The following is a 27,288-nucleotide window of genomic DNA, read 5'->3' on the forward strand; positions in this document are numbered from 1 at the left end:
ATTAACCCCACCGATTCTACCAGAAGTAGGGGGTCAAACATTGAGACACGATTATGGGAAAAGCTTGATGATAGTTACAAACACTGCGTGGTTCCGGAGCAACTTACTGACAGATTTAAGCAAATATCAGTGGTGGTGTATGCATACACTTGAGTGGTGCAACCTGCAAGAAAAATGTCCCAACTACGGTACATATTGAATAGTCCCAAATTAACCCAAAATTCATGGCCATAATGAGTGTATATTAGAAACTAGTGACCAACGCTATAAATCATTGAATCCCAGCAAATAAGCAACAATCACTGAACATGGGTGTATCAAAAACTGGGAGATTATCGAGATCACACAGGATTTAATAAGCTTTCGTTGATTATTGCTACTTATGAAAACAACCATAATGTGAGCCTTGTTTATTTCAGAAATCAAAGGATTCCAAAAAGGGCCCAGTCGTCATACTGTCCATTACCTACAGAGGTGTCAAGTTCATTGATGCCGCCACTAAGGTACGGTGACGTCGGCATCCGAGCTTAATGAACAGTCCAACACAAACGCTGCGGTCGACTTGATGAAGATTCATTTCTTCCTGCATTTCTCTGCCTCCAACAGACTATAGTCGCAGAGCACGAGATCAGAAACATCTCGTGTGCCGCCCAGGACCCAGATGACCTCTGTACGTTTGCTTACATCACCAAGGATTCGAAGAGCGGCCATCACTTCTGTCATGTCTTCAGCACTGTGGAAGTCGTAAGTGTTCGAATCAGTTTTAAGCTGCGATAAAACACAAAGAAACGCGTGCACCTGTGTGCGATTTCCTCAGGAGAGGAATGATGAAAATCACCGACTCTTTGCGTGTCATCAGCTTCCTGCAGTTCAACCTACACACAAACATCCTGTTGACAGTTTTTTTTTTCTCCTTCATTAGCTCGTCAAATGGCTTGATTTGAAACCTGCTGTTACACTGAATCAATTTTAACATGAAGGACCCTCTTGGTAATTGTGAAAGGGTCGACGACAATCTTTTATCTTTGTATTTTGTGTCTTTCTTGTACGAAGTGGGGTTTTATAGAGCAATTATCGGTAATAATTGTCAACAGTCAGTGAAAATCTGGGTTTCTTAATCAGGAAGGTATTCTCCTGACGTTTCCTGTTTTCTCGTAGTTGTTTTACAAACATTTGTGAGACATGCAGTTATTCGGGGCTAATGTGTCGATTGGGGATGTTGCATGTGTTGAACCGCCATCTCACTATTTTGTTGTCATTGAGGTTCATAAAAGAGAACCACGTTTGCTTACGCATATGTCGAAAAGCAGGCGCATTCTTTATACATTTATTTGTTTGTGCAGAAACAAAGTTTTAGTCCATAACATACACACAGCTGTATGTGCCTTCAATGCAGTGCCCTGTAAAAGTGTTAATACCTCTTGAATTGTTCCATATTTTGCGACTCCAAGAACACAAAACCTTAGGATATTTTTTGACTGATCAACATAAAGTAGGAAGTGAAAGGAAAGTAGCGTGCAAAATTCTTCACAAAGAAATATCTTAAATGTGTCATGCCTTCCAAAAAACACAATTTTCCATGAAAGGCAGTGGGCAGCAACAGGTGGTTTGAAGCTTGAACGCACTTCCAAGTGGATTGTTTGAGAAAAATACATGTTTTTTCTTTTCAGCAAAAATATGGACAAAACAATAACTAAACACCTCTTACAACTCAGATAAAAACCAAAGTTAACTTAATCTGACGTTACAAGTTCATAAATGTGATGAAACAGGGATAAAAAGATGAAATAAAATCATTTTACAACCTCCCCGTTGTCACACGGGACATTTGACAAACAAAAGCCATTTTCACCCAACCCTTCTTGTGTTCTTCATCTCTTAAATTAATGGAAGAGTCTAAAAAATTACCAAAGTAATTTAAACAATTCTAAATATAAAATTACAGATTTTGGTTTCAAACTAATTTAGGTATAATCTAACAGTGTAGGGAAAAATAAATAAATAAATAGGACTCATGGTTTACAAAAATCCAACAGAAATGGCCACAACAGTAGGGTGTGCGTTTGTATTTGGCTCCTATTTCCCTTAAAAAATAGCCTTAAATAAAGTTCAGTGCAACCAATCGTCTTCAGACAGCATAGATTGACCGCTCTGGTAGTAGACAGGAAAACAATTAGTCAAACACTCCACAGCTCTCGTCTTTATGGAAGAGTGGCAATCAATCTTTATTGTCAACTACAATTTGCAATTTGTAATCGCAATTACAGTTTCAGTACAACTGTCCATCGGGGAACGGTTGTACTGAGGCCTTGCGTGCCAAAAGAACGCAGCCATTATTGTTTATGGATCATTATAAGAAATCCTGTTTTTAGGTCGCCCCTGGCCTTGTAGGGGACACAGCAAACATTTGGAAGGACATGGCTGTGATCCAGAGAGGCAAAACCTGAGGTGAACACTATGTATAGAGGAAGGCACTATCCACAAGCTGCAAAACGGTTATTATTAGTAATAATATTAGCAACTACACAGCAAGAAAAAATATCTTCTGTCCAAACATGTGCAAACACAATGGAGTATAGCGCATCTGTACAAAATGTGCTTTTCATATGTGTGTAAAAATAAAATATGAGCAAGAATCCAAGTCTATGGAAAGCTAAAGTATTCAGAGCAGTTTAGACTAGATGTGAAGGTGGACACAGTCGGGCATCAGTTCACCTTTGTTTATTACAATGAACCTAAAGATATAGCCAGAGTTCCAATTTAATGGTTTAGGTATAAGCATATTCATGTTTTACAATGGCCCAACCAAAACCTAAACCTAAATCCAATTAAGAATATGTGGCAAGACTTACTGACACTCCCCATCAAGCCTGACCAAGCATTGGCTATTTTGCAAAGTAGTAGAGCGGACTGGCCAAACAAATCACTCTCAACATGTCCAAAGCTGGTAGAGACCTATGCCAAATAAGTTGCAGCTGTTATTGCGGCAAAGGCTGGTTGTGCAAAACACTGAGATACAGACGCTGAACAGAAATGCATGCCACACTTTTCAGATTATTTATCATAACAGGTCAAGAACCATGTATCACCTACCATCCTCTGCATATTTATGCACTACTTGCTCTGACGCGGAAACATTCAACAACATATTGCTTTAAATAAACATGTCAATATACGTACTCAGACAAAGCTGTTCTGTGACAGCTCATTCCGAACCTTTTCTCACATTGTGTTGCACTTTTTTTTTTCTTATCTAACTTAGATCCAGACCTACGAAATCATCCTAACACTGGGACAGGCATTCGAGGTGGCTTATCAGATGGCGGTTCAGTCCAGGGCGAGACAGTACGTGCCTCCAACGTCTCTGGGCTCAGAGTTCATAGAAACCAAAACCAGCCGCCCGGTGTCTCAGTCGTGGAACAGCATGAGAAGATCAGCGGTGAGTATCAAGAAAAAAAAAAAGCTTGGCCCTTATTGGGCTTTTCTTGTTATTTAAATTTGAAAGAACAGGTAAAAACATGCAGCAGACCTCGTGACCGGGATTTTGTCCCTTTGCTACTCAATTCCCCATTGGGCCCACCTACAATGGAAGATTTGCTGCGTGTGGGGGAAAGAAAAAAAAAAAAAGTGATGAGTCATCACTTTATCCACCAGCTCCCTCTCACACACCCCACAGCAATGAGAGTCACTCCCGATCAGCGCAGATTTCCCATTGGCGCACATGCGGAGAAAACAGTGATAAATGAAAGCTTTATTCGTTGCTTACAGCCAGATGAATGATTCGCTGCGGGCCATTTCTAAGGGCTCAGCCCCCCCCCACATCCCCGGTGGGCAGACCCGCCCGCGTGTTCTCACCTCTGATTGAGTGGGCTGCGTAAATGTTCACACAGGTCCCCCCTCGGGAGGCGCATTGACATATTGACCTCTCTGGCAGCATATTATAGGCATTCAACAATCACTGTCACCTGAGAGAGCGTGCAGACTGCAGGACCGACTGCTTATGCAGAAACACAAATCATTTTGTTTTACCACCTGCCTGTCGTCCGTTAAAAAATATGGAGTACGCACACATCTGCATAATGAGCCTGGCTCAGTGTTTAGGCTTTAGATGAGGTGGGGACTGATTTCTGTCGTCTGTGATTACTTTTAATGGTTGGTGCTGCTGCAGAATGTTGTTGGTTTAAACAGATTTTATACATCATCTCCAAAGAGCTATTAACTGTCTGCTAAGCCCCCGTCCCACACCGTTCCAGTTGTTACAACCTTAACGATTTCTGTGGTTTACACGGCAGATCGGTGTCTCGTTAGCAACTCTCCGTCGTGTGACGTGACGTGTGCGGCGGCTGAGACTGGCAGATTTCAACAGATTGGACAAATACGGGTGGCACCTCTGTTAATTAGAGGACTGTCATTTACAGATCATTTGTTTCAGTAATTCAATAAAAAAATAAATATGAAATTGACTTATTTTCCTGATAACTTGCATCTGGCCTCCAAAAGCATACTTTATATAGGTTAGTTACAAAAAGAGTGATCAGTGTATTTGTTTCAGTTCATTTTGATCATTTTTGGCTTGCAGCTACTTCGGCTTCTCAGAAAATTTGATTAAAATAAAACCAACAAAAAAAAATGGGGTTAATACAGGATTCAATTCAATTCAATTCAGTGTTATTTATTTAGCGCCCATTCATGAAACATGTCATCTCAAGGCACTTTCCAAAGTCAAATTCAATCAGATTATACAGATTGGGTCAAAAAGTTTCCTCTCTAAGGAAACCCAGCAGGTTGCATCAAGTCTCTCCAAGCAGCATTCACTCCTCCTGAAATAGCGTAGAGCCACAGTGGACAGTCGTCTGCATTGCTGATGGCTTTGCAGCAATGCCTCATACTGAGCATGCATGAAGCGACAGTGGAGAGGAAAACTTCCTTTTAATCCTCTTATTAGCATCCCGTGTGTGCAGACGACATTCTCTGTGCATTTTTATTATTTTTTTACCGTACTGGTGTTTTGGTGGTGTCGGCTGGTATCAGCACCTGCTGTAAAATAAATTCAGCATCTTGTTAAGCTTGTTAGCAAAGGGAACCATGGCCTGCTCTAAAAGGTCCTGGTAGATGGCCGTGCTGACTTTGGACCTGAAAAAAATAGTCGACCAACTCCACTCAACTTTCCTCAACTTGTACGTTGCTCTGTCCACAGCCAACGTTGCTAGTAATTAACATTTTGTAGCTCATCCTCCGTAACGTAAGATTTCTGTGCTAAAAATCAATTCTAATTGGTCTTATGTTTGTTTGTTTTTTGGATCTTCATAAGCTGTGACCCAAAGGACAGAAATAAACACTTTATTTCAAACTCCGCGTAGCCTTTCTGCTAAATTACAGACACAAATTAAGTTTTTGAGGATATTCTGACATGCCCCAGTCAGTTAAACACTCCTCTCTTTAAATGCCCCGCCCTGAACTGTTTTAAACTGCATAAGCGGTCCTAAGTATGTACTTGGCAGCTGCATCCATGGCTTTACAACAACTGAAAAAAAAAAGACAGATCCTAAAGCAAACAGTCAGCAACCCCCTAAGCAGCTGATCCATGTGGCGAACCCACAACTAATTCCAGCATTTCAAAGATGATATGGAGAAATCTGACACTCTTGCTCTTGCTCTTTGTTTTAAAGTAATTAGGAAAGGCTTTTATGGTAATGGGTGATTAGGAAGGCTCTGCCAAATGCAACGCTTGTTTGAGTTACTCCGACAGATGCATAAACGCATAAAAGATGCAGAAAAGAAAAAAATGAATCCGTGGCTCAGATTCACAGAGATGCAGGAACAAAAACGGAAAGATGCACTGATTTGAACAAAAAACACTTGGCAGAGACTAAATCAAAGTTGGCCTAAAAACAGTTTATCATCTAAATAAATCCTTTCACACCTCCGAAGGATGGAGGAAAGTATTTTACGCACGCCTCTGCTCTCCGTTTCATAATCCGTCCGCGTTTGCGGAGGAAACGTGCTGCTCACGACAAAACAAAACAAAAAAAAAAAAACAACGCGATGTTTAATTAATCACATTCTGCTCCATCTTCACGGCTGCAACGTGCCGCCGACCTCAGCCGCTGCGAACCGGACGGTAGCTGCCCAAAGTCCCCCCCGTCAGGAAAAACAGATTCCTGAAACAATTTTTTTCCCCCCTATGCTGCCACTGGATTTCCTCACTGCCCGTTTAATGCTCTGTCCGTCCTCTCCTGCCTTCCTTTTTTTTATAACATGTCTTTGTTCTTGTCTTCTCGGTCCTCCTGCTTCCCAGGGCGCCCCTCTGCTCGAATGCCGCTGCTGTCACTGTCACACGTGTACTACCCACCGTCCTTCCTTCCTCCCGTTGCACTCTGTTAGCCCTGGAATCCAGGTCCTTCTCTTTCCTTTCCTTTTTTTCAGTCCTCGCTCACCATACATCTGCTTACACACAAATGTCTCCCTTATATCGATTTTTCTTATGATTTTTTTTTTTCTTCTGTGTGTGTGTGTGCGTGTGTGTGTGCGTGTGTGGATTCTGCAGTGCCACGTTGACCGTTTGTGGGTTTTTTTAACATTTTGGATCTCAGAGAGGCCTCCTTTCATCCCTTTTTTGCTTTCCCCATCTCTCATCTCCATCCTACATGTCAGAGTCGAAAACAGGAGCGTGGCGGAGGGGTTTTGTGGGATTTAGAGTCTGTAAAGCTCCTGGTTAAAAAGCATAGTGAGGGTTGGAATCCATTGCAACAATAATGTCATGGTTGTCTCAGATGGATGGTTGAAAAATTACAAATACCTAGGGCTTGTTTTATAATAATAATTTTGTTTTTTAGCTGTGTTGAAGTAATTATATCAGCAGAAAGTGTGAAGACGGTGGTGCTTCTGAACTAGTAATCAGCGTAACCCCCAGAGAGTCGTATGTTTGGTTTGCTGCCGCCGCTTACAGAGGCTGAGAGGGTTTTTTTTTTTTTTTCTTTTCTGTCAAATGTCATCCATTTTCTGTGGATTGAGCCCTCAGTGTCTGTGATTATAACCTGATCACTGGACTGACTGTACCTCTGATCCACATGCACGTTGTGTGAGCTGAGGACTTGTCAGTGTGGCGCGAAGGGCCTCCACTGCCGCACGTCTCACACCTCCTCCTCTCGTCCCTCCTCCCTCCTCCCCCCCATCCCCCCACCCCCCTCCGGCAGATCGACCCCCTGGAGATGGACGCCGACATGCAGTCGCTGGGCAGCACCACCTGGCTCTGTGACCAGCGGGACTCCAACAGGCGTCCCGTCAGCACCAAGTACGAGACCACCATATTCTGAGGCCGGACCGCCCCTCCCCTCGTCCCCCGTCCCCTCCCCAGGACCCTCCTTCTCACTGCACCTCCCTCGTACTTTTTATCCTCTACTCCTGCATCCGGTTCTCTGCTCATCTCTTTCTCTCACTGAGAAACACACACACACACTTACACACACACACACACACACACACACACACTCAGAGAGATATATACATGTGAGCCCCGTGCCTTCTCACTGTGATGGTATAGCATCCCTCAGGGCTGCCTCTTCCTGCACCTTCCTTTGCCCTGCCCAGCAACCCACGCCGACCTCCTACATGCCATGACAAACACTCCTGCGGCTCTCCTGAGTCCCCCCCCCCCCCCCCCCCCCCCCCCCCCCCCCCCTCCAACATCCCCCCCCCGGCAGCCTCCCTCGCCTGTTGCTGCTGCAGCCAATGGCGGAGCCCTGGAACGGATGATCCTGGACTGATCTCATTTTACAGTGGCCCTGCCGTCTCGACCAAACTGCCTCTTCCTCCTCATCCTCCTCTTCCTGACAACTTGCATCTGCCTCCAAATCCCCGATAGCTCCCAGAGGTTGCGTCTTTATTCTTCTTCTTCTTCTTCTTCTTTTTCTTTCAAGACAGTTTTTTTGTTTCTTCTTTTCTTATGTTTTTTTTCTCCACAGGCAAAACAAGTATGTTAATTTTTGATTTGTTCAGACTTGACCTCTCAGCAAGTTCAAGTTTGTTTTTGGTTTTTTTTAGAGATTTGTGTGAGGCTAAACTGGTCTGTGGGTTCAAAACACTAAATGAGCAGTTTGACATTTCAGGAGGAATTTTCTTAATATTGATAACCTTTAACATTTTGTATGAGATGGCAAAAATACAAACTTCCCTCTGTTTATAACATTAAAGACGCCTAATCTTTCATTTGGGCAGAGTCCGTCTTTGCAGGGGTCAGAAACTATGTTGTAGTTAGCCTGCGTTAACAGAGGTCAGCATGGCTCCCGCTGTTAATTTGGCAGAGCTGGAGCATAACTAGTGCATTTAATCATGAATTAGAAATGGGGAAGAAAAACTGGAAGAAAGTGCAGTGAAAACAGAATTTGTCCCACTTTTATTCACATTTTTTGAGAATCTAAAACACCAAAAACACACAATCCAAACATTAAAATCCAATTCAAATAAGAAAAGTAGTTTTCAAACGGTTAAAAAAAGCTTTTCAATCCTGCCTCTCATGTTTTTCCAATTTTTCACAACTAGTTAAGAGAAACACGCCTATATGTCACCTTATATGTATACCGCAGGGAAACAGGAAATTATGAAAAACCAAGTAAAAGCCACCAGACAAGCAGACAAACTAAAAAAAATTAAAGTATCAATAGCGAAAATGTTTCAGTTACAATTAGTATTCCAAGAATTTTATTGAGACAATTATTTCATCACGTTTTTTTTTTTTCCACTGCATAAACATTGGATTGGATTTTCAGCTTTTTACTAAACGATTAACAGAAGCATTTTGCATTTGCCTATAATTGTTTAGAAAGTTTGGGCTAAAAAAAAAGATGTTTTTTTCCATATTTTTGGTTCTTTTTTTTCCCTTTTGTTTGTAATAAAATAAAAACAGATGTGTCCTTCAGAAGATAATATTGGGATTTTAATATTTCCGCACGGATGTAAAATGGTTTATCAGTCTTTTCATAATTCAACCACTAGAGCATTATTCCTAAAATGTCAAACTGTTCCTTTAAGACTCCCACAGATATAGATTTAAGTTCAGGAGAGTAAGACTGTTCTGTTCACATTTTTATGTATATGTTTTGTTTTTTTTCTGATTTGTTTTGCTTCAAGACAGTTATAAGTTTGTTTTTTTCTTTCTCCATCTGTAGCCTGTCCTGTCTTACCAGGCATCTACCACTGTGAGGCACTATGAGGAGGCTGCTTTGCTAGCATGGGACACAAGATGGACAAAAATATATAAGTGAAAGACAAAAACAGCAACATGCAGCAAACAACCTGTATTTTTTTACTCATTTGTACAGTACTCATAGTAAGACCACAAAGCGGATTGGTCACAAATCTATCACTGATGTCTGAACTCAAAGCGGACTGAGAGCTGAGAACCTTCTTACACGATATTGCGGTAACTATAATCAACTTAAAATCCCACCTGATCTCCTGTCCTGCCAAAACTCCAGCACCCAACAGCTGCACGCCTCCAACCAGTTTTTTCTTTAAATGGACGGAAAGGAAGCAAGGGGGTGCGGGAAAAAAAAAAAGCTACATTTTGGATTTCCTGCTGTATTGAACTGTGAGTGACTGAGGAGATGTTGGTTATGTGATGGTACAGGTTTGTTGAGATGAGTCTGGCCTTGTACTGCCCAGTGCCTGTCAGCATTAACGGTAGCGCTGAGAGCCTGCAAATCTTCTTCATTTAAAAAAAAAAAAAAAAAGCAAAACTATAAGCACTGTGTTAAAAAAAAACAGCACTATCCCTTTTTAAACCTTGTTTTCTTACAGTGCAAGTTGAATTTTAGTGCATTTTGTGATACTTTTGGTTTTAAGATGGGAGGTAACTGAAAACAGATCATGGATATCCCAACATGAGGTAAAATACTGAGAATATTACAGAAAAAAGCTGATAAAATAGTCACACATTTCATTTGTTTTGTAATCTGCACTTAAAAAAAATCATTTCTTTAAAAAGATTGCTCAGGATTTTTGGACGTGAGGTTATGTTAAAAAACAAAACAGAGTGACCAGTTAATGTCTCACCCGTAGTAAATAAGTCCTCTAGTGTCTTCATTTATCGTAAATCCAAGTGAGCAGGGAGAAAGATCAAAGTGGACCTTTCTTTCTTTAGACAACAACAAACTAAAATAATATCAGTGGTTTTTACAAACGCTATCTTAGGAACCCCTAAAGGCCCATTCATACCTCACGTAAAAGACGGATACGGATACGTGTGGAGTGTTTCATACGTTCTAACCGTCGATTTCGTCCATATTTTCACACGAAAATTGGGAGCTTACGATTACGGACGAAACTGATCAATACGGAGCAATGCTACCGGAAACGGTGGGGGCGCTAATGAGTTTGTAGTACAAAATGTCAACAAAATCACGAAGAAGGTTATAATTCTGGGCTCTAAACAATGGCGGGATTCGAGGAACAACTTGCGGAGCTTGTCCGCAACTACCCACACATATATGATGTGTCGTGTCCGGGGCACAGGGACAAACAAAAAGTTTAGTTACGGAGCAAATACAACAAAATCACGTCTTGGACCGTCGCCATGTTTGACGAATTATTGGCACCCAGCACTGCCACCTAGAGGAAATATTGGTTATTGCGCACCTCAACGAACGGAGGTATGAAGGAGTCAACGGACAGAACGTACGGACAGAAATACGGACGTGTAGGCCAAACGTAGGGTATGAATGGGCCTTAAGCCGATGGCGCTTCTCTGCCCGAGGGTTACTTACACGGAAACCCCAAACTCTTCCTCTTCCTCGGGTACCTGTCAAATGTGCTGAGTCTGCATGTTCTTAGCATGACGTAATGGCGCCGTCGGCTCTAAACGTTCCCTCCCTCTACAGCCGTTCACTGGAAAACCAAACTCGGGTGAAGCTCAGCTGGTGTTGCAGGGAAGCTTGTGTTGTGGGAAGGATGCAAGTTCCCCGGTTTGAAGCCCACAGATTTCCACTCTGGGTCCTTGAGCAAAACCCCTAGCCCCCGAAAAGCTACCCGGGTGCCGTACGGTAGCGGCCCCATTGCTCCCTGAGGGACGGGTTAAATGTACAGGGCACATTTTATTGGAATGTAAAAAAAAAAAAGTAAAAATTTGCCATGACAAATAAAGATTATTATATCAATTACTACTTTTAATTGAATGCTATGTCATTTTTACAATACCTACCTTTTTATAAGGTGCTGAGCAGTGAGCATTTTGTTATTTTTGTAAACATCCTCTATATGATCCAAAGATATCTAGGCCGAAAATTGGTGTACATGTGTACCTGTGATGGTTTTACTGTCATTCCAAGCGAGTGAAGACTCATTTCACAACACAAATGAAAAGCTTCAGAGATACGCTGTCACTGCTGTGTCGTCTCCCTGTTATTAGGATCTCTGTCAAAAAGGTGCGGCTGCCTTATGGGAGTGTAGAGATCTGGCTTTACTTTAGTGAAAATGAACCCCTTCACTCTGGCTACACCGAGAAAGTGTTTTGTTGATGCACAACCTGTAGATCTTAAATGTTTAACAGCCCATTAGATTAAAATGTGTCGTTTACATCCAGTAGTGCAGTAGCAATATGTCATTATATCACTTTTACCTCTATTTTCTTAATTTTTAGCTTTCAACTTAACAAAAAACAGACGATCCTTTCTAACTTATTTTTATTGTTAGTCAAATATATCACAGCTGAAAGGGATGAAATCCATTCATACTGAATCCAATTAAGCCGTCTTTAAATTTCGGTTCATGCTCTCTGACATTTTTCTTTAAATCATTTATAAACTTTTGTGGAACGTCGAAATTTTAAGTTCTCATCTTAGACTTTTAGATAGAATCTTGCTGAGTCTAGGGCCAGAGTCTAGAGCAGAAATGCTTTACATGTTCTACTTTCTGTACATTTTCATTAAAAATAATTTGTCATCTTCTATGAAAATAACCAGCAATAGTCGAAAGGTTCATAAAATAGCGTACTCGCTTGGAATAACTACCTATTAGTAAAGTAATTCAGTTTAAAATCAATATAATAGCGCTGAAATGTCTTCTATTATTGCTACGCTTCTTACAAGCTTTCATTTTAAATCCGACTGTCACTATGATCACTGATGCGTTGCGTGGTCCATTTTCATTGCATGTTGCATGCAGGAAGTTATTCGGTGTTGTTGCACCATCTATGTGTAATCAACCAATCAACAGCTTGTATTTAAACACCCAACACAATGTTCCTTTTGTACACAGGTACATAAAAAGCCTTTGGCATAAACTGCGTTAGCATTTTTGAGGTCGTAGTTCTTTATAAGTTTCAGAAGTCCGCTTTGGTTTCGGCTCTTTCAAACCAGCCGACCACCTCTCAGACTAAGTAGCCCGAATTTTTGCTTAATGAAGGCACTAAAACAGTTTTCTGCTGCAGGTAAGATACTTACTGCTAATACCTTTCTAACATAGCCCCACTCCAGACGTCCTGAGCTGTCTCTTTAACACGAGTTTATATTAACGAGCCCCCCCCCCCCCCCCCCCCCGGGCACAGTTTGATGGGCATTTCCCTTCATAGCGTAGCTCATTATACATGATTAAACGCTTTGGGTTTCTGTTGACCACCGTTTTCCTAAAACTGGGTACAGTACATGCACAGCGTGTCACTTCACACGTTTCGGTGTCTGGTTGACTGCAAATCGCTTTGCAAAGCTGGAAACGGCACGGGTTATTGTTTCATTTATCTATTTATGTTTCCCTCCCGCACTGTGACTTAACAAGAAGATGGCGATTGAGAGGTGACTGGGTTATTATCCACCCCCCCCCCCCAACCCCAAACCCCCCACCCCCTGTGCACTGCCGACCGTGTGTGCTGTACGCTTCGTTTCTGTCTGTCCTTGTGGAAGTTTGGACTGCTGCATCACGGGCCGCTGTCCTCGTTTTTTTTGCGTGTGCCGCAGCAGAAGTGAGGGAGACTGTTCAGATGTAGCTGCTGCTGCTGCTGCTGCTGTTGTGTGTGTGCGGCGCCGTGGTCGGTGTCATCGCCACTTTGTTCTGACTTTTATCTGTTAGCTTCCACCGATGATGCATGTTTGGCAGTGTCTTTGTGTTTTGTCCCCTCTGATGCACTTGGCCTGAGCAGTCTCTGTATGTACTGTACCGTAGCGGCGTCTCGTCTCCACTCTTTCATCTGCCACACGCGCCTTTTATGTTCCCCCCCTCTCTCTGTTTCCACGCTAATCCATACCCATCCCTTTCCGTTTCCACCAATTCTTTGTCACACTCGTCTCCCCTCCATTTTGTGTGTCACCAGGACAACCTGCTCTCATATGGCTGCACACTATTTTAAAAAAAAAAAAAGGAGAAGAAAAAAAAAAAAAAAGCATTACACTTTAATGAAGAGCAGCTATTTAAAGCAAGTTTTTTGGTAGCATGATGTGGCTGTGCATGTACCGGTCCTCTTTTTTAACATCCGTATTCTCCCTGTGTAGCTCACCCCAACGTTCAAGTTTCCGGACACCAAGCTGTGAGTTGGAAGGGGAGCAGCCGATGCGAGTGTGTTTTTTGCGTGTGTTGAATTAGTGCACAAAGCAGTGGGAATATGGTAAAAACAAAAGAAGAAGAAGGAGAAGGAGCCAACTAGTGTTACTCTGACATTTAGGTCTCACTCTGTACACCTCCTGCTCCTCCACTGCTCCCAAGATGAATTCCCAACTCACAGTCAAAAGGATAAAAAAATAAAATAAAAAAGGTAACTTTTGGTCCCACATCACCGGCTAACACAGGACCTGTATATCGCCCCTGGGTCAAGTCTGTTTCCTGGCCTCCGCGTGGCTTACAGGTCTGTAAGGTACTGTTACATGTAGAGCACTGTAGACCCTTAGTAATTTAGACGATTAATGCGAATTTCTGTTGATTCAGGTCTATTGAAGATGGCAAGAGTTGGGTTTGATAAAGGGGTACCAAAATGTAGAGAGACAAAGAGAGAGAGAAAACTGTACCAGCATACAATGCTTTGCCCATATTTGTGGTCAGAGTATGGCTTGTTGTTGAAAATGTGATACTGTTTCAAATTTCAAAGCAATATTATATTCATGATATTAAATAATACAAAGACTAAAGAAACCCTCTCAAGTCTGTTGTCAGCATTGATTTTCTTTACATGGCTGAGCAGTTAAAAAGAGACACGTTACACCAGCTGTTTCCAAATCAAAAGTGACATTACAAGACGGTAATTATCGTACAATTGTGCTTTCATTGTTTTCCCCGCTGAACGAGATTAGTGGGTGGCGCAACTTCTAATCTAAACAAACGATTAGCCCCGTTTGTGCCTCTCGTCTGCGTTATTATTTTCAAGTTGCGGAGCTGAGCTCTCGCTGATCTTTGGAGGGAGAAAAGAGAGATTAGTGTTGCTCTTGTAGTCTAGTTCTCACAGAACCATCAGAATCAAAAGAAGTACGAACAAAGAATTTAAATGTGAGGCGATTTATTTTAGGGGTGACAGAAAAAAGACTTAAATGACAACACAGTTTTACTTATTCAACATGTAAAGACTAATACATGATCTCCGTAACAACTTCAGTAAGGTTTTAGCTCAAGAAACAATTTCAACATTGTTTGTGGTGAAGCAGAGAGAACATCTTCCTTTCAGGATCCTGGAAGTCTCCAACAACCCGATTAATTTTTTTAAAGTCTTTCTGAACATTTAGCTTGCAGCTAATGCACAGCTCTGCAACTTCCCACCAAATTCACTTAAAGTTAAAGGAGAATTCCTCTTTTTGCATGTTGCACTTCATTTATTTAAACGTAGAGTGGACGTTTTTTACAGAAATGTAGGTACAAAAAAAAAAAAGCCAAAGTCCCTTTTTCAATAACTGTGCACGCGCAAAATCATCCCACCTGCTCTTCCGCTTCTCAGGGGGTTCAGGTGGAAAAAGAAAATCTCCAAAATACACTCTGATCTAATGGTCAAATTTTAGCCATGACAGATTAGTTATAAAATGGTAAAACAAGGAAACAGCTAAATAATCACATTTTTTAAACTTAAGTCATGATGTTAGTCTGTCACAGCTAGTGTTGTTTTTTTGACTTGGATTTTTTTACATTCATGTTATGAATTTATTTTCTTTCTTTTTTTTGTAGAAGAGCCCAACCAAGCAGTAGGTCTTGAAAATAAATGTTGGCTTGAAGGGCTTTGGCAACAGTCACTGCCCATGTGCTGTTCCTAAGTACAATGAAAATCAAACAAAATAGAAATTATATCATCTGCATTAATGTTTTAGTCAATGGTGTGATTTACTTATTCACAGGAAAAACTACATTACAATAACATTCCTACACCAGTTAGTTTTATAATCCATTAGAAATTAGCCTGAATTATTTATCTGACCTTTGACAATAAATATGAAACCTCCCCAAATAAATGTACTAACATTGCATGTATAGAGGAAGAAAAAAAACAACATAAAATACGGCAGGAACTTTACACAAAACTAGACAGATATAAAATAGCATATCAAGCAAAGACAGACAATTATACAACCAAACCTCGACAGGCTAATTTGTCCACTTGATAGTTCTGTCTAAATTTCCAAACTAATCCGCTTTCAGATGATGAGCCGTCACAGGGGACTGATCAACCAATCAGAAGCTGACTTGTGAGAACTTCGTCACACTGGGCAGCCAATCGTTCCACCTTTTGAAGTCATGGAGATTTCACCTCAAAAAGTGTTAATTGGACAGAATGGTGCATTTCTGGTGCTAACGTGACGTTAGCAGCATCCTTGCTAACACAGGCTAACGTTCACAGCAGCAGCAAACGCTGCACACTATCGATCAAAGCTCACGATTTAAATCCAAAATGTGCACACTTCACAGGGAAAATTATTTCACTAGAAATTAAGATTTCTCTTTTGAAAGCAAAGCTAAAAATTTACCATTTTAACTTTAAATTTAACAAAACTAAAATGGCATTCTTGGTCAGATTTGCAGCTGCAGCACATGTTAGTCGAGTCACGTTGTTTTTCTTGTGCATTCTTTTAAGGGTTTTTGAACAGCTCTTTCAAATGCTTAAATTACCAAGGCAGCATGTAAGCAAGTTATGCAGAGATGACCCTCCCATCTAAATGGACCACCGGCTGGAGCTGAAAGTAACTGGTTACATAATAATGTCATAATCAAATCCAAAGATATGACTGAACTTGAAAAATTTGAAGAAAATCTTAAAAGCATTATATATATATATATATATGTATATATATGAGAGAGAGATATGTTTTAAATCCAATCAAGATGCCAAGTTAAGAAAAATAATATAGAAATCTCATAAAAAGTACATAAATATAATTGCTTCACTGTGGTGATTATAGAGCATAAGCAAAGTGCAAAATTTAAACTGAAAAGAAATAATGGAGTGCATTAACAGACTAATGTAAAATGTTGCTCAGTATATGCATCACAGCAATCGTTGCTCAGTCTAGAAACTCGTCTTATGAGCAAACATATTTTTTTCTAAAAAGAAAACAAGACAAGATTAAGCTTATTAGTTACTTTATTTGAGTGAAAAATAAACCCCCAACATAATATACAACACTTATGAAGATCATCTGTATGATATATTTTTTTACTTTGTTCATTATAAGTTTTCTTTTTTCCAAAGAGTGTTTGGGAGATCCATGTATTTTTATTTCTCCGTTCTGTAATGTGAGCTCTTTGGATGGCTGTGATATATGAAAAAAAAAAAACTTTGTTTCCCCATAAACCCCTGTTTAGTAACACATTAACTCTCCAACAGTATATATCTGATTTATAATCAAAGGTGCAAAAGAAGAACAATAAAAAAATAAATGAAAAGTGCACAATGTCTTTGGTAATTTATACATAAACATTCATTGACAGAAAACAAGGTAAAGCATAATTAAAGCATCATTTACAACATGTTAGCATATGTTTTTGGTACTTGTGTTTTGATATTTTGATATCTTGCCATTTATTTCTGCTACATATCCCTCCTAATGTTTTTTTGTTGTTTTTTTTGCAAACTGTACATTTGATTAAACAGGAGGCGTTCAGCTGCATGGTTTTATGTTCCAACTACAGATTTTTAGCTCAAACATTCCCAAAAAAATCATAATCTGAATTCAACATTTGATTAAAAATGCCAGCTTATGTTCACGACACTGTGGGTTTTTAATGGTTCAGCGCGAGTCCTCCCCAGTTTCACTCTCTCCTGATGGCAGCAGCAGCTTCCTGAGGATGGGCGCGTAGAAGGGACCAAAGACTGTTCGGTTGAAGTGGACAATTTGCCCAAAGGCCGTCCCCAACTCTGCGAGCTCTGGACTCACCAGCCCGAGGGGAAAATGCAGCTCTGGACGCCTTTTAGCCGAGCCGCCTTGCAGCGTGGCCAGAAGGAAGCCCTGAACTCGTTCTCCTACGTTGGGATGAAAGAAAGATGGAGGAGAGTCAGGACTGTGCAGCAGGCATCATCAATGTTTAAAAACGCACATAAACAGGGGAAAAGTTTAAGAAACGTGCTCTCTGTTTTCTCTCATTAGTCGAGAATGGAAACGGTTAGTTGCAAGTGATGTTTTTCTGCTTTCAACAGCCATAAATAGTAAGAATATATTTCATTTTAAAGCGCTTGTTAAGGTACCAAAGGTTTACAGAGAGAGAACAACGTAAAAGAACAGCAGCAGAATGGGTCAAAAGTTTTACAACGGAACAAATGAATTAGTCATTGAAAAATTATTATAATTAATAAACACCAAATTAAAATCAATTCATATCAAAAGCGTATATAAACATTTCAATAGCTACTTAACTATATTTCTTTCCTACAGCAGGTCTGTTTGACTGAAAGTTTGAATTAATTCATGGTAATTGTAGCACAGAAGAAATGAATAGTTGTTATAATCTATATAATAGGTAACTTGGGAGTGAATTGGTACTGCTGGGAGGTTGTATGATAGAGAATAAAAGAGTTTTTATATCACGGCAGTGGAAGTAAGCAGACAAGGTGGCATTATTTCTATGAGAAACAGCAAAAAGGGAACTAAAAGTAAGTAACATTTTCTTGATATTAGTGTACTTGCCCTTGATTTGAGAAAGTAAATTAGATGATTTCTGCCAGTGGAATAAGACTTTTGCACTTAAAATAGGAACAGCTCATGTCCATCATCTTATTTCAAGTGAATATATCCAATTATCTTATTTTAGCAGATAAGATTATTTTCCTGCAAATCACAAATCAAGGACAGATACCATATTACTCGGACTATAAGGCGCACTTAAATTCCTAACATTTTCTCAAAAATTCATGGTGCGCCTTATATATGATTACCGTTGTGCTTACTGACTGATTTTATGTGGTACAATAAGCTCAACAATCTGTTAAAATGTGTAAGACTTTGGTTAGTAACGAAGCCGCTCCGCTCACTGGACATTCGGAGCATTACGGTACACTGTGTCACTACCTGATGGGACCCCTGAGCTGTCTACAAGACTGCCTGACTGTAATGTCAAAACTAGAAGCGTATTTATCTAAAGATCCCCAAATACTCGGGCTTAGTTTACTCTGCGAAGGTCCGCACATACGGGTCAGTGCAGAGCTCAATTTTTTACAACCGCGTACGCGGTGTCACACTATAAACTTCATCGAACTGTTTTCTATGTGACACCGATATATAATATAATAATAATAATATAAAAGTTATGTTTTTTTGGCTTCATGTTAGAAACAGGGCAGTGTAGTCCAACTACTCTGTCCTCCTAACAGAGACGGATAGAGAGCTGTGGACGTGAAGGGGAGGTTTGATATTACACACTTAGGAAGAATATTTAGTGCACTTTATAATCCGGTGCGCCTTATGGTCCGATAAATACGATACATTCATTTCAAGAAAACTTTACTTACTTTTTAGAGTCTTACCTATAGTGACACCCAGACCTTTAACCTCTGGGGAGGAGGAAATTATATGACAGCCAATTAAAAAGGAGAACCAGCAGATTTTGGGAGGAGCTGGTAAAAACCTCAGTTTTGTCACTGTTTAAATTGAGGAAGTTTGAGGTAAACTAAGACTTAGTTTTGTACAAACAGGAAAAGGGAGTCAGAGGGATGGAGGAGGTGGGACTGGGGGAAAGGGTCTCACTTCTGTGTAGCAATGTAAATTAATATAACATTTCCAGGAAGATATTAAAAAATAATGGAACGAGGTAATGGAATGAGGTGTGTGGCAGTGATGCCAATAGAAAATAATCTGTCTGGTTTATGGGAGATGGTGTCAGAGGATGTGAACGGTTAATATTCCAGAGGCAGCTGCCATGATCCGTTCATCAGGGATTCTAACCAGGCCTGGTTCTGTGCTATAAAGGGAACGCAAACCATCCTGAAATAATTCAGAGAGAGATTAAACATTTTTTTCTCACTTATTTTCAAATCGTTTTCTTTTCGGTAACTTTAAAACGGATCCATCTAATCATCAAAGTATCCTTTTTTTTTTTCTGCACCACAATCTAATTAAAGAGAACAACCGTCAGAAGAAGCTGGTGAGAGCCTGGAAAGTAACTGCTCCTGGAACCCTGCCTGACCTATGAGTGTGCGGACCGGGTTGTTACTCTTCCACAGGTCAGATATTTGTCCTCTCAGCAGATCCTGGCTCTCCTGGGGAAACTCTCCTCCTTCCTGGGTGCCCAGCGCCTCTTTCACCTGCTGCACTACCGCCTCCCCGAGCTCCAGTAGGGCCCTCTTCAGGTCAGCTTCCCTGGAGATGCAGAAATAAATCTCAAACTGTGGAGCAGCTGGTATCGGGTTCCACAGAGATCCGTTCCATTATGCCGAATGCTCAATTGGCAGGAACACATTTCAGTTCATCGAAAGTCTGCCGCAGCGGTAGGATTATAAAACTCTTGGTGTGCTGTCGTCCAGCAATCATGGCGGGGCTTTTGCTTGAACAGAAAGAATGAGGTTAGCCGCATCTGTTCTGACAACCTCGCCGCCTCCTGTCACCTCCATTGGTGTCCGCCTCATACAATACCTGTTCCCCGTGACAGCCGGTACGTGCATCACCCGGCCCAGCTCTTACCTGGCGTGACTGCCCTCCAGCAGGGCAGCGGTCGTCTGCTTGAGTTTACCTACAAACCCTTGTAGGGAGAAAGCGACGCCCCGGCAGCGAGTGCCGGTCAGGAGCAACACAGAAGCCCCCAGGACCAACGTGTGGAGCTGCTGGCCCAGCGCGTCCAGGCGGGATCGGTCCATCAGCATGCTCTGCAACACACGGTCACCTCATTGACATGTGTGACTTCTTAACATGAAGGCGGTTGTAGGGCTGGACGATAATTCAATAACGACATACATATACATATACACATATATATATATATATACACATATACAACCACATTATATATACATATATATATATATATATATTAATATATATATATCTCTCTAGAATATATAATATAAATATTATAGATAATCTATAGTATATATCTATATTATATATATGATATATATATCCATACATACTACATACATACACACTATAATATATATATAGAACACATACATACATACATACACACATATTATATATATATATATATAGTATGTATAGATACTATACTATAATATATATATATATATATATATATATATATATATTATATATATATATAGATAGATAGATAGATAGATAGATAGATAGATAGATATAGAATATATATATAGAATATATATATATATAGATGATATTCGATTTCCTTCCTTTTGCATTCTAGCCATGCAGGTTGCATTACATCCTCCCAACCAATCACAACGCACAGACCCAGGAACGCTCCTTCAACAGGCTCCGCCCCTTTCAAAGAGATCAGCGAGCACCTGTTCTTTTTAAAAAACTTGTAGTTTCGGTTAAAAGTTGTATAATTAAAGGGTTGAATGTGAATTCAGCGTTTGTGTGTTCGCTATCTAAAACTAGGTCGCTAAGCAACTACATAAAAAATGACCAGGGCTGCACTTAAAACGTATGTTTTTAGTCGTTTTATAATTATCAATATCGATCAATATGATTTCTATTTTATCGATGTGTTTTTTTTGCCTATATCGTCCAGCCCTAGGTGGTTGTGCAAAAAGACTGCAGAGGAGTTGAAGTGATCGAAAGAGACAAACTGATAAGCTGTTCAAAAGAAAGAGCTCCTAAAAAAAAAACTAAAAAAAACTAAAGACACGTGCAGCAGATCTGATGTTGATCAGGGAGGTTGTGGCTTCGTCTGACGGTGCCGTGTTGATACAAGCGGAACAAGGGTTTGGAGCTGCTGTTCTACAAGAACCCTGATGTCCTGTCACATGCAGCAGGCTGAGGAGGAGTGCGCGGAGCTACCGGATATTCCCTCGCAATCAATAAAATATCACAGTGTGTAATGAAAGGTGCGGCGAGAGGTAATTTTCCAGGCCGACGCTGACCTCGGGATATTTCGGGTCCTGCGGGTCCCAGTGGAGCAGACGCGTGTAGGCGCGGTGGAGGATGGCGGTGGCACTGGGGAGAGCTCCACTGTCAGGACCGGGAGCGTCACGCTGAGCTCGGAGCGCCGCCGCCTTCTCTGCCGCCGCCGCCTGGAGCCAAGCAGCCGTGTTGTCTAGAGAAGCTGAGGAAAAAAACAGGGATCGCTCTTAAATGAAGCACACCATTGAACAAATATTTGTCCACAACTGACTGAATGAGCAGAGGGTCTCCTGTGTTTGTACAGTACACATGTGCCGATTAATTCAGGCTTTCTGGAAGCTCTAAAATGTTCACAGCCACACGTTTCTACCATCGGACACCTAAAAACGTCTTGATTTGTTCTCAGTTGGACCCTATTAGAGCAACACCAAAGATTGGTGAAAGGTAACAAAAAGATCCACATGATCTACCGTATTTTTCGACACACTGGATTATAAGGCGCATTAAATATTCTTCCAAGTGTGTAATATCACTCCACACTGCAAAAAGGGAACTAAAAGTAAGTGAAATTATCTTGATTTGAGTGCATTTTTCCTTAATTTGAGCAGGTAAATAAGACTGTTTTAATCATTTACAGCACTTTGCATTGTCCTTGTACTGAAATGTGCCTTTTTAATATAACAACCTTTAAGCAGGTATTAAACATACTTTCCATTAAGCCCACATTTCTGTATCAAAAATCATTAATATTCCTATAATAAATGTTGTGTTTTCATTACATGTAAGCAGAAGACTATCATAATTAACAGAACTAAAGGCTTGAACACATCCGTCTGTGTGTAATTAATCTATATAATGGTTTCTCACACAGAGTTCACTTTGTGAACTGAGTTATTGAAACAAATGAACTTATTCTAATTTATTGAATGTGATTTTTACAAGGTGGAATGAATCAGTCTCTGCTCTTTGTTGACCGTACAGTCATCGCTGACAATGTCAGAGTTAATAAATGTAAAAAATGTCTGTTTGTAAAGAAGAGGGACGTCAAGCACAATATATTCGAGGCAGATTAATAAAACATTTCTTTGCTATACTCAGAAGCCAGGTGTTTCCCTGTGCCCTAATCTTCTTTATAAAATCCACTTATGTTCAGGAGAGCTGGTAAAAACAATAGAAGCGGAAGCTATTCTATGAATCAGCACCTTTAGCTTTACTTTAAACATCTGTGTGAGGATCCAGTTTCTCACACGGCGTTAACACATAAAACAACCTGGAAGACGGTGATTTAGTGCGACAGAGGTCAGAATCTATTTAATTGAATACGGAGACATTAAATTACCGCAAATGTTCCTCTCACAAAGTCACCTATGCCATCTGCATATATCTCTGTCACTGCTTAATTAAAACTGAAGAGTGAAACAAAGATAGATCTCCCCCCTCTCTCTCTCTCTTCACCTGGGTGCTGGTCCAGGATCTGCTGAAATTTGGCTCTCTCATACTGCACAGCCTGCTGCAGGAGATGAGGCCTCAGGCTCTGGATGGTGAAGTTAACCATGTCGGTCTTCATCAGCTCCAACACGCGGAAGATCCCCCTGCAGGAAAGGGATTACATTTTTTTGTTTACAGTCACTTGCTAAGGTATTCATATCTATAGAATACATTGAATTTGAACACATACAAGTCATTTATTTGGACTCTGTGCAATAAAGCAACACTGAGCAGTATATTATTTTGAGGTGGAAATAAAATGGCACGTGGCACTCAACAGTATTAAAATCTGAAAAGTGTGGAGTGCTTTTGGATTCACCCCTAATCACTTAGGTCAGAGGTCTGCAACTTGTGGCTCCTTGGACTTTCCACAGTGACTCTTAATAACTTTGGCTACAAATTATATTTTTATTATGGTATTTAAATGTAACCATGATAATAAATGCAGGTTTAAGCAGTTTTTTTCTTGGAATAATTGCTTTTAATTTTCACAACAGAATGATGCTAAAAGTGCCAGTAATATTTAATTTTAAATCAATAGTTTTTCATTATGTTGGAAACTATGATTTTTTTTACATCATTATCCACAAATATTAACATCCCATCCTGAAAACAAACATAAAAGGGTGTTTTTTAACGATGACAGCATATTTCCTACAGCTGATCTTTATCAAAAATTCTAACGTGTCTTTTTTTCAAAAGGCCAGGCGACATTTGCGGCTCTGGACGAGTTTAATTAAATTGGACTGTAGACAAAACGGCTCTTTAGACCGTAAAGGTTGCAGGACCCTGACCAAGCTGATAAATGAATCAAGTTAATTTGTGTATAAATCCAGTTGCTCTGTAAAGGCCTCAGAGGTTTTTAAGAGAACAAACAGCATAATAAGGGGCCGTGGTGACTCTGGAGGAGCTGCAGAGATCCAAAGCGCATGTGGGAATATCTGTTGATAAAAAAACTATTCCTTATGAAAACCACATAAAGAAAGTCCCTATGAAAAGAAAACCATAACAAGTCCTGTCTGTAACTTTTACAAATCAGAGTAGGAGACACAACAAATATAGAAAAGAAAGCATTTTTTGTTGTTGTTGTATTCTATGAAGTTATTACGTAAGTGTGACAGGCCGGTCTTCTCACCGAAGGAGCTCCACGGGCTCCTCGAGGCCTCGCAGCGCCCGGACCTCGGGGTCACGCACAGGAGCGCACAAAGACGCCATCATGTCGACGACAAATCCCGCCAGCCTGTGGAGGTCCAGAGCTCCGTGCTGCACCTGCTGCTGGATCAGCTCCATGTCCAGCCCTTCGTCCAGCCGAGACCTCAACCTGACGTGAGCGGGCAACAGCAGCGACCCGAGCATCTGAGAGCAAGAACACAAGCGGTTTGGCTGTGGATTCACAGACCTTTTGTGGATAAAGATCATCACAGAAAGAGCTAAAAAAAAAAAATGAGCAGACGTGTGTTCCTCCTCACGTCTCCTCTAAAGGCTTTTGCTTAGATCACTTTATTCAGCGAGATCTCATAACTGTGGTGCTGTTTCCGGCAAGGTTTGCGTTGTACCTTATAAAAGGACTGTTTGTACTTGTTTTTTCCCCCTTTTATTTCAATGAAAGGGAAAATCTGACTTTCCAATGACAGAAAACGTACAGTTTTGACCTCCTGCAGCAGCTTCACTGCTTGGCTGTAGCTTGGAGGGTCGCTGCTCAGCTCTTCCCGAAGACCGTCCCAGAACGCCCGGTGAACGGCGTCTGTCACTCTGCCCTCCAGGCTAAGACAGAAGCAAATCGTTTCATTCAAACTCAAGTTTCGATCCGGGAAGCAACGAGCGGTCGGATGCGTCTTGCCTGTCGGTGGGGGGGCTTCGGGGTTTCAGGCGGAAGTCTCCATTCACCACTATCTCATGTGCGAGGCTCAGGTTGGAGACACAGTTTTCTAGCTCCATCAGACTGGATAACGAGGCAGTGGGTGGGCTCCCTGACACACACACACACACACACACAGATAATTAAAACTGCCATGGTGGCAATAATTCAATTACTAATAGGCTCTGTAAGACTGGAGCCTGTGCAATAAAGCTCCATATACCTGCAGGAGAGTCGAGTTTTTCCAGACTGGGAAGGTCAGCCGGGGAATCATCAGTGGGCTCCTCTCTCCGACCGGACATTTCTGCAGAGCAGCAAACATTTATTTCCCTCGTTAACGAGGCATAACTGGATATTTGGTTGAAACAAGTGCCGAGAACATTTGAACTCTCTAAATATAGATTAGTCTTTTTCTCTTGTTGCTGGTAATCAAGCTGTTTTATTTTATTTTTTTGTCATATAGTTCGGTGAATCGTAACCAAAACACACATAATATGTCAGTGTGGAGAAAACATTTGAGCGAACAATTGCAAATTGAAAATAATGCCATTAACACAGCAAAAGGACAATATTGGTCATCGAGAGGAGCATTTTAATAAACAAGTAATGATTCAATAAACCATTTACTTCTTGATTGTATTATATTACATAAAGAAAAAGTTAATATGTGGGGTGATTCTTTCCCTCAGTTCACAGATGAACAACTAAAGCATTTTATTTTCTTAATTTTAAATGATTTTATCAGCAGATACTTAGAAGCTATATGAAGAACTGGTATTATTATAAAGGCTTATTTACGTTTGGACTTTTTCCCCTTTGGTGTTTTGGTTTTACCTCCAGGGCCAAAGTCTTGTCTTATTGGTGGATGAAGTTGGTCATAACCGCTTTTGCTTCTGCAGGCTTTTGAAAAATAACCAACACCTTTCAACGTGGTCAAGATTTGTGGCAATTTCTGCCTTTTAAACTCCAGAAAAAAATACCCCCCCCCCCCCATCAATCTGATGTAAAATTCGCTGATGATTTTGGAACTGGAGCAGACGACAGGTCTTTCCGTGATTTCTGCACATTTTAATTATGCTTCTGATTTTCTCTTGGACACACCCACCTGCTGCCAAAGTGAGGCAAGCTCTGCACTGGTGGAAAGTGAATTTTGCAGCTATTATGTTCTTTATGACAATCCGTTTTTTTTGGGATATTTTAACGCCAGAAGAAAACAGCGTATCCAAACACATCTGCCTTTTTTTTGTTACAGCAATCAGGGTGAAACTTGATACACATCTGGCGAAACTCTGTCCTCACTAAGACTAAGAAAGTAGAGCACATCACATCAGTTCTGAAGTCCTTCCACTGGCTCCTTGTGTCTCAGAGAATAGACTTTAAAATTCTTCTGTTAGTTTATAAATCCCTGAATGGCTTAGCACCTAAATACATCACAGACTTGTTATCAGTGCATCAACCTACTCTGCAGAACCAGAACCAGAACTAAACACGGAGAAGCAGCATTTAGTTCCTTATCTGGAACAAAACTGTAAAAGTGCTGAAAGCCTGAGTTCCTTTAAATCAAGATTAAAACACATTTGTTTAGGATTAAACTGTTCTAGGTAAACTGTTTTACTGAAACATCATTAGTTCAACTTTGTTGTCCAACTGTTTTTAATATTTGCTTTTAGTTTCTATTCTCCCATGTTTTGCTTTGTTTCTACATTTTATTCGAACTTCTGTTTTATTTTCCTATATTTTAATCATGTAAAGCACTTTGCATTGTATGTGCACTGAAATGTGCTATACAAATAAATTTTCCTTGCCTAGACTAATTGTACAAAGTGAAATAAGGTTAGCAATACAATTTCTAAACTCTTTTTTTAGATTGAATTAATACTACTACTTAATTAAAAAACAGAGTTAGAAAAAAAAAGCTACAAAATTTTGCAAAACAACATTTTTGTCAACTATTTGGATAGCCAGGGAGTAAAGAACATCACCTGGCAGAGTTTAGTTTAAATCGAGGACGTGCCCGTACGTCTCTGTTTTTACCCGAGGAGTTTCCCAAACGTAACAATGCCACTGTAAATTGACACATTTTAATATAAAAGACACATTTTAAATACGCCGAAACATACCAGCACAGCATTAATAATTAAACGTATTATCGGTTAACTCACCGGGCGTTGTTGTTGTTGTTGTTTTTTAAATGACTTGAAACGTGAAACGTCAGACTGACAGTGAATCTATCAGCCGTTTAAAACGACGTTTGCGTCAACGGTCAAGTTCAAACCTGGACCAAACCATTTCCGTCGAAATACACGGGGGGGTTGAAAATGCTTTATCTCGCGTTCCGATGTTATTTAACTTATATGCACGGTTCAGTTGAAACAGAACACAAAGGCTTACATTATTTAAATAGCTGACGTGTATTTATTTTAACAAGAAACGCATCAGAAATGCGTAACTTTTTTTAGTTCGGTCCAATCTCAAATCAAAACATACGGCGCGTCGGTCCTGTAACTTCCTGCTTGC

The 27,288-nt window shown here is 40.5% G+C and overlaps 2 protein-coding genes across 8 annotated transcripts in view; one reads left to right on the forward strand and one right to left on the reverse strand.

The window, feature by feature from the left end:
- anks1ab (ankyrin repeat and sterile alpha motif domain containing 1Ab) overlaps positions 1-16,195 on the forward strand; it is a 72,064-nt gene extending 55,869 nt beyond the window's left edge. For 2 of the 6 annotated variants that reach the window (XM_036124619.1, XM_036124617.1), the window contains exons 9-14: positions 420-503; positions 607-744; positions 3,263-3,439; positions 6,299-6,397; positions 7,197-7,294; positions 13,479-16,195. In XM_036124619.1, coding sequence (XP_035980512.1) covers positions 420-503; positions 607-744; positions 3,263-3,439; positions 6,299-6,397; positions 7,197-7,294; positions 13,479-13,569 — 687 coding nt within the window. In that variant the 3' untranslated portion in view covers positions 13,570-16,195. Of the gene's footprint in view, positions 1-419; positions 504-606; positions 745-3,262; positions 3,440-6,298; positions 6,398-7,196; positions 7,295-7,779; positions 7,874-9,167; positions 10,025-13,478 lie in introns of those variants that run through there. The other 4 variants (XM_036124613.1, XM_036124614.1, XM_036124615.1 and 1 more) reach the window with 4 other exon arrangements.
- Positions 16,196-16,519: 324 nt separating this feature from the next.
- LOC105928053 (T-complex protein 11-like protein 1) lies at positions 16,520-27,045 on the reverse strand. Of its 2 annotated transcripts, XM_012865133.3 has the most exons (10): positions 26,934-27,045; positions 24,995-25,075; positions 24,754-24,883; positions 24,557-24,677; positions 24,049-24,269; positions 22,881-23,017; positions 21,446-21,627; positions 20,067-20,248; positions 19,573-19,745; positions 17,184-17,416 (listed from the first exon to the last, which is right to left on the reverse strand). In XM_012865133.3, exons 2-10 carry the CDS (start codon positions 25,071-25,073, stop codon positions 17,184-17,186), a joined length of 1,458 nt encoding a protein of 485 aa, XP_012720587.2. In that variant the 5' UTR covers positions 25,074-25,075; positions 26,934-27,045. The 2 variants fall into 2 exon arrangements, with proteins under 2 accessions (XP_021173497.2, XP_012720587.2); XM_021317822.2 differs by lacking the exon at positions 26,934-27,045 and having other exon boundaries at positions 16,520-17,416; positions 24,995-25,073.
- Positions 27,046-27,288: the final 243 nt, after the last annotated feature.

This window comes from Fundulus heteroclitus, chromosome 20 (assembly GCF_011125445.2).
Source record: "Fundulus heteroclitus isolate FHET01 chromosome 20, MU-UCD_Fhet_4.1, whole genome shotgun sequence".
In the NCBI taxonomy this organism is placed as follows: domain Eukaryota; kingdom Metazoa; phylum Chordata; class Actinopteri; order Cyprinodontiformes; family Fundulidae; genus Fundulus; species Fundulus heteroclitus.

What these genes read in the sequence shown, in the direction of transcription:
- LOC105928053 (XM_021317822.2), bottom strand. Translation starts at nt 25,073, where the DNA reads ATGTCCGGTCGGAGAGAGGAGCCCACTGATGATTCCCCGGCTGACCTT. An exon ending in TGCTGCAGGAGGTCAAAACT is followed by an intron (nt 24,270 to 24,556) that starts GTACGTTTTCTG and finishes TCTTGCTCTCAG; the next exon opens with ATGCTCGGGTCGCTGCTGTT. An exon ending in AGGACCCGAAATATCCCGAG is followed by an intron (nt 20,249 to 21,445) that starts GTCAGCGTCGGC and finishes CGTGTGTTGCAG; the next exon opens with AGCATGCTGATGGACCGATC.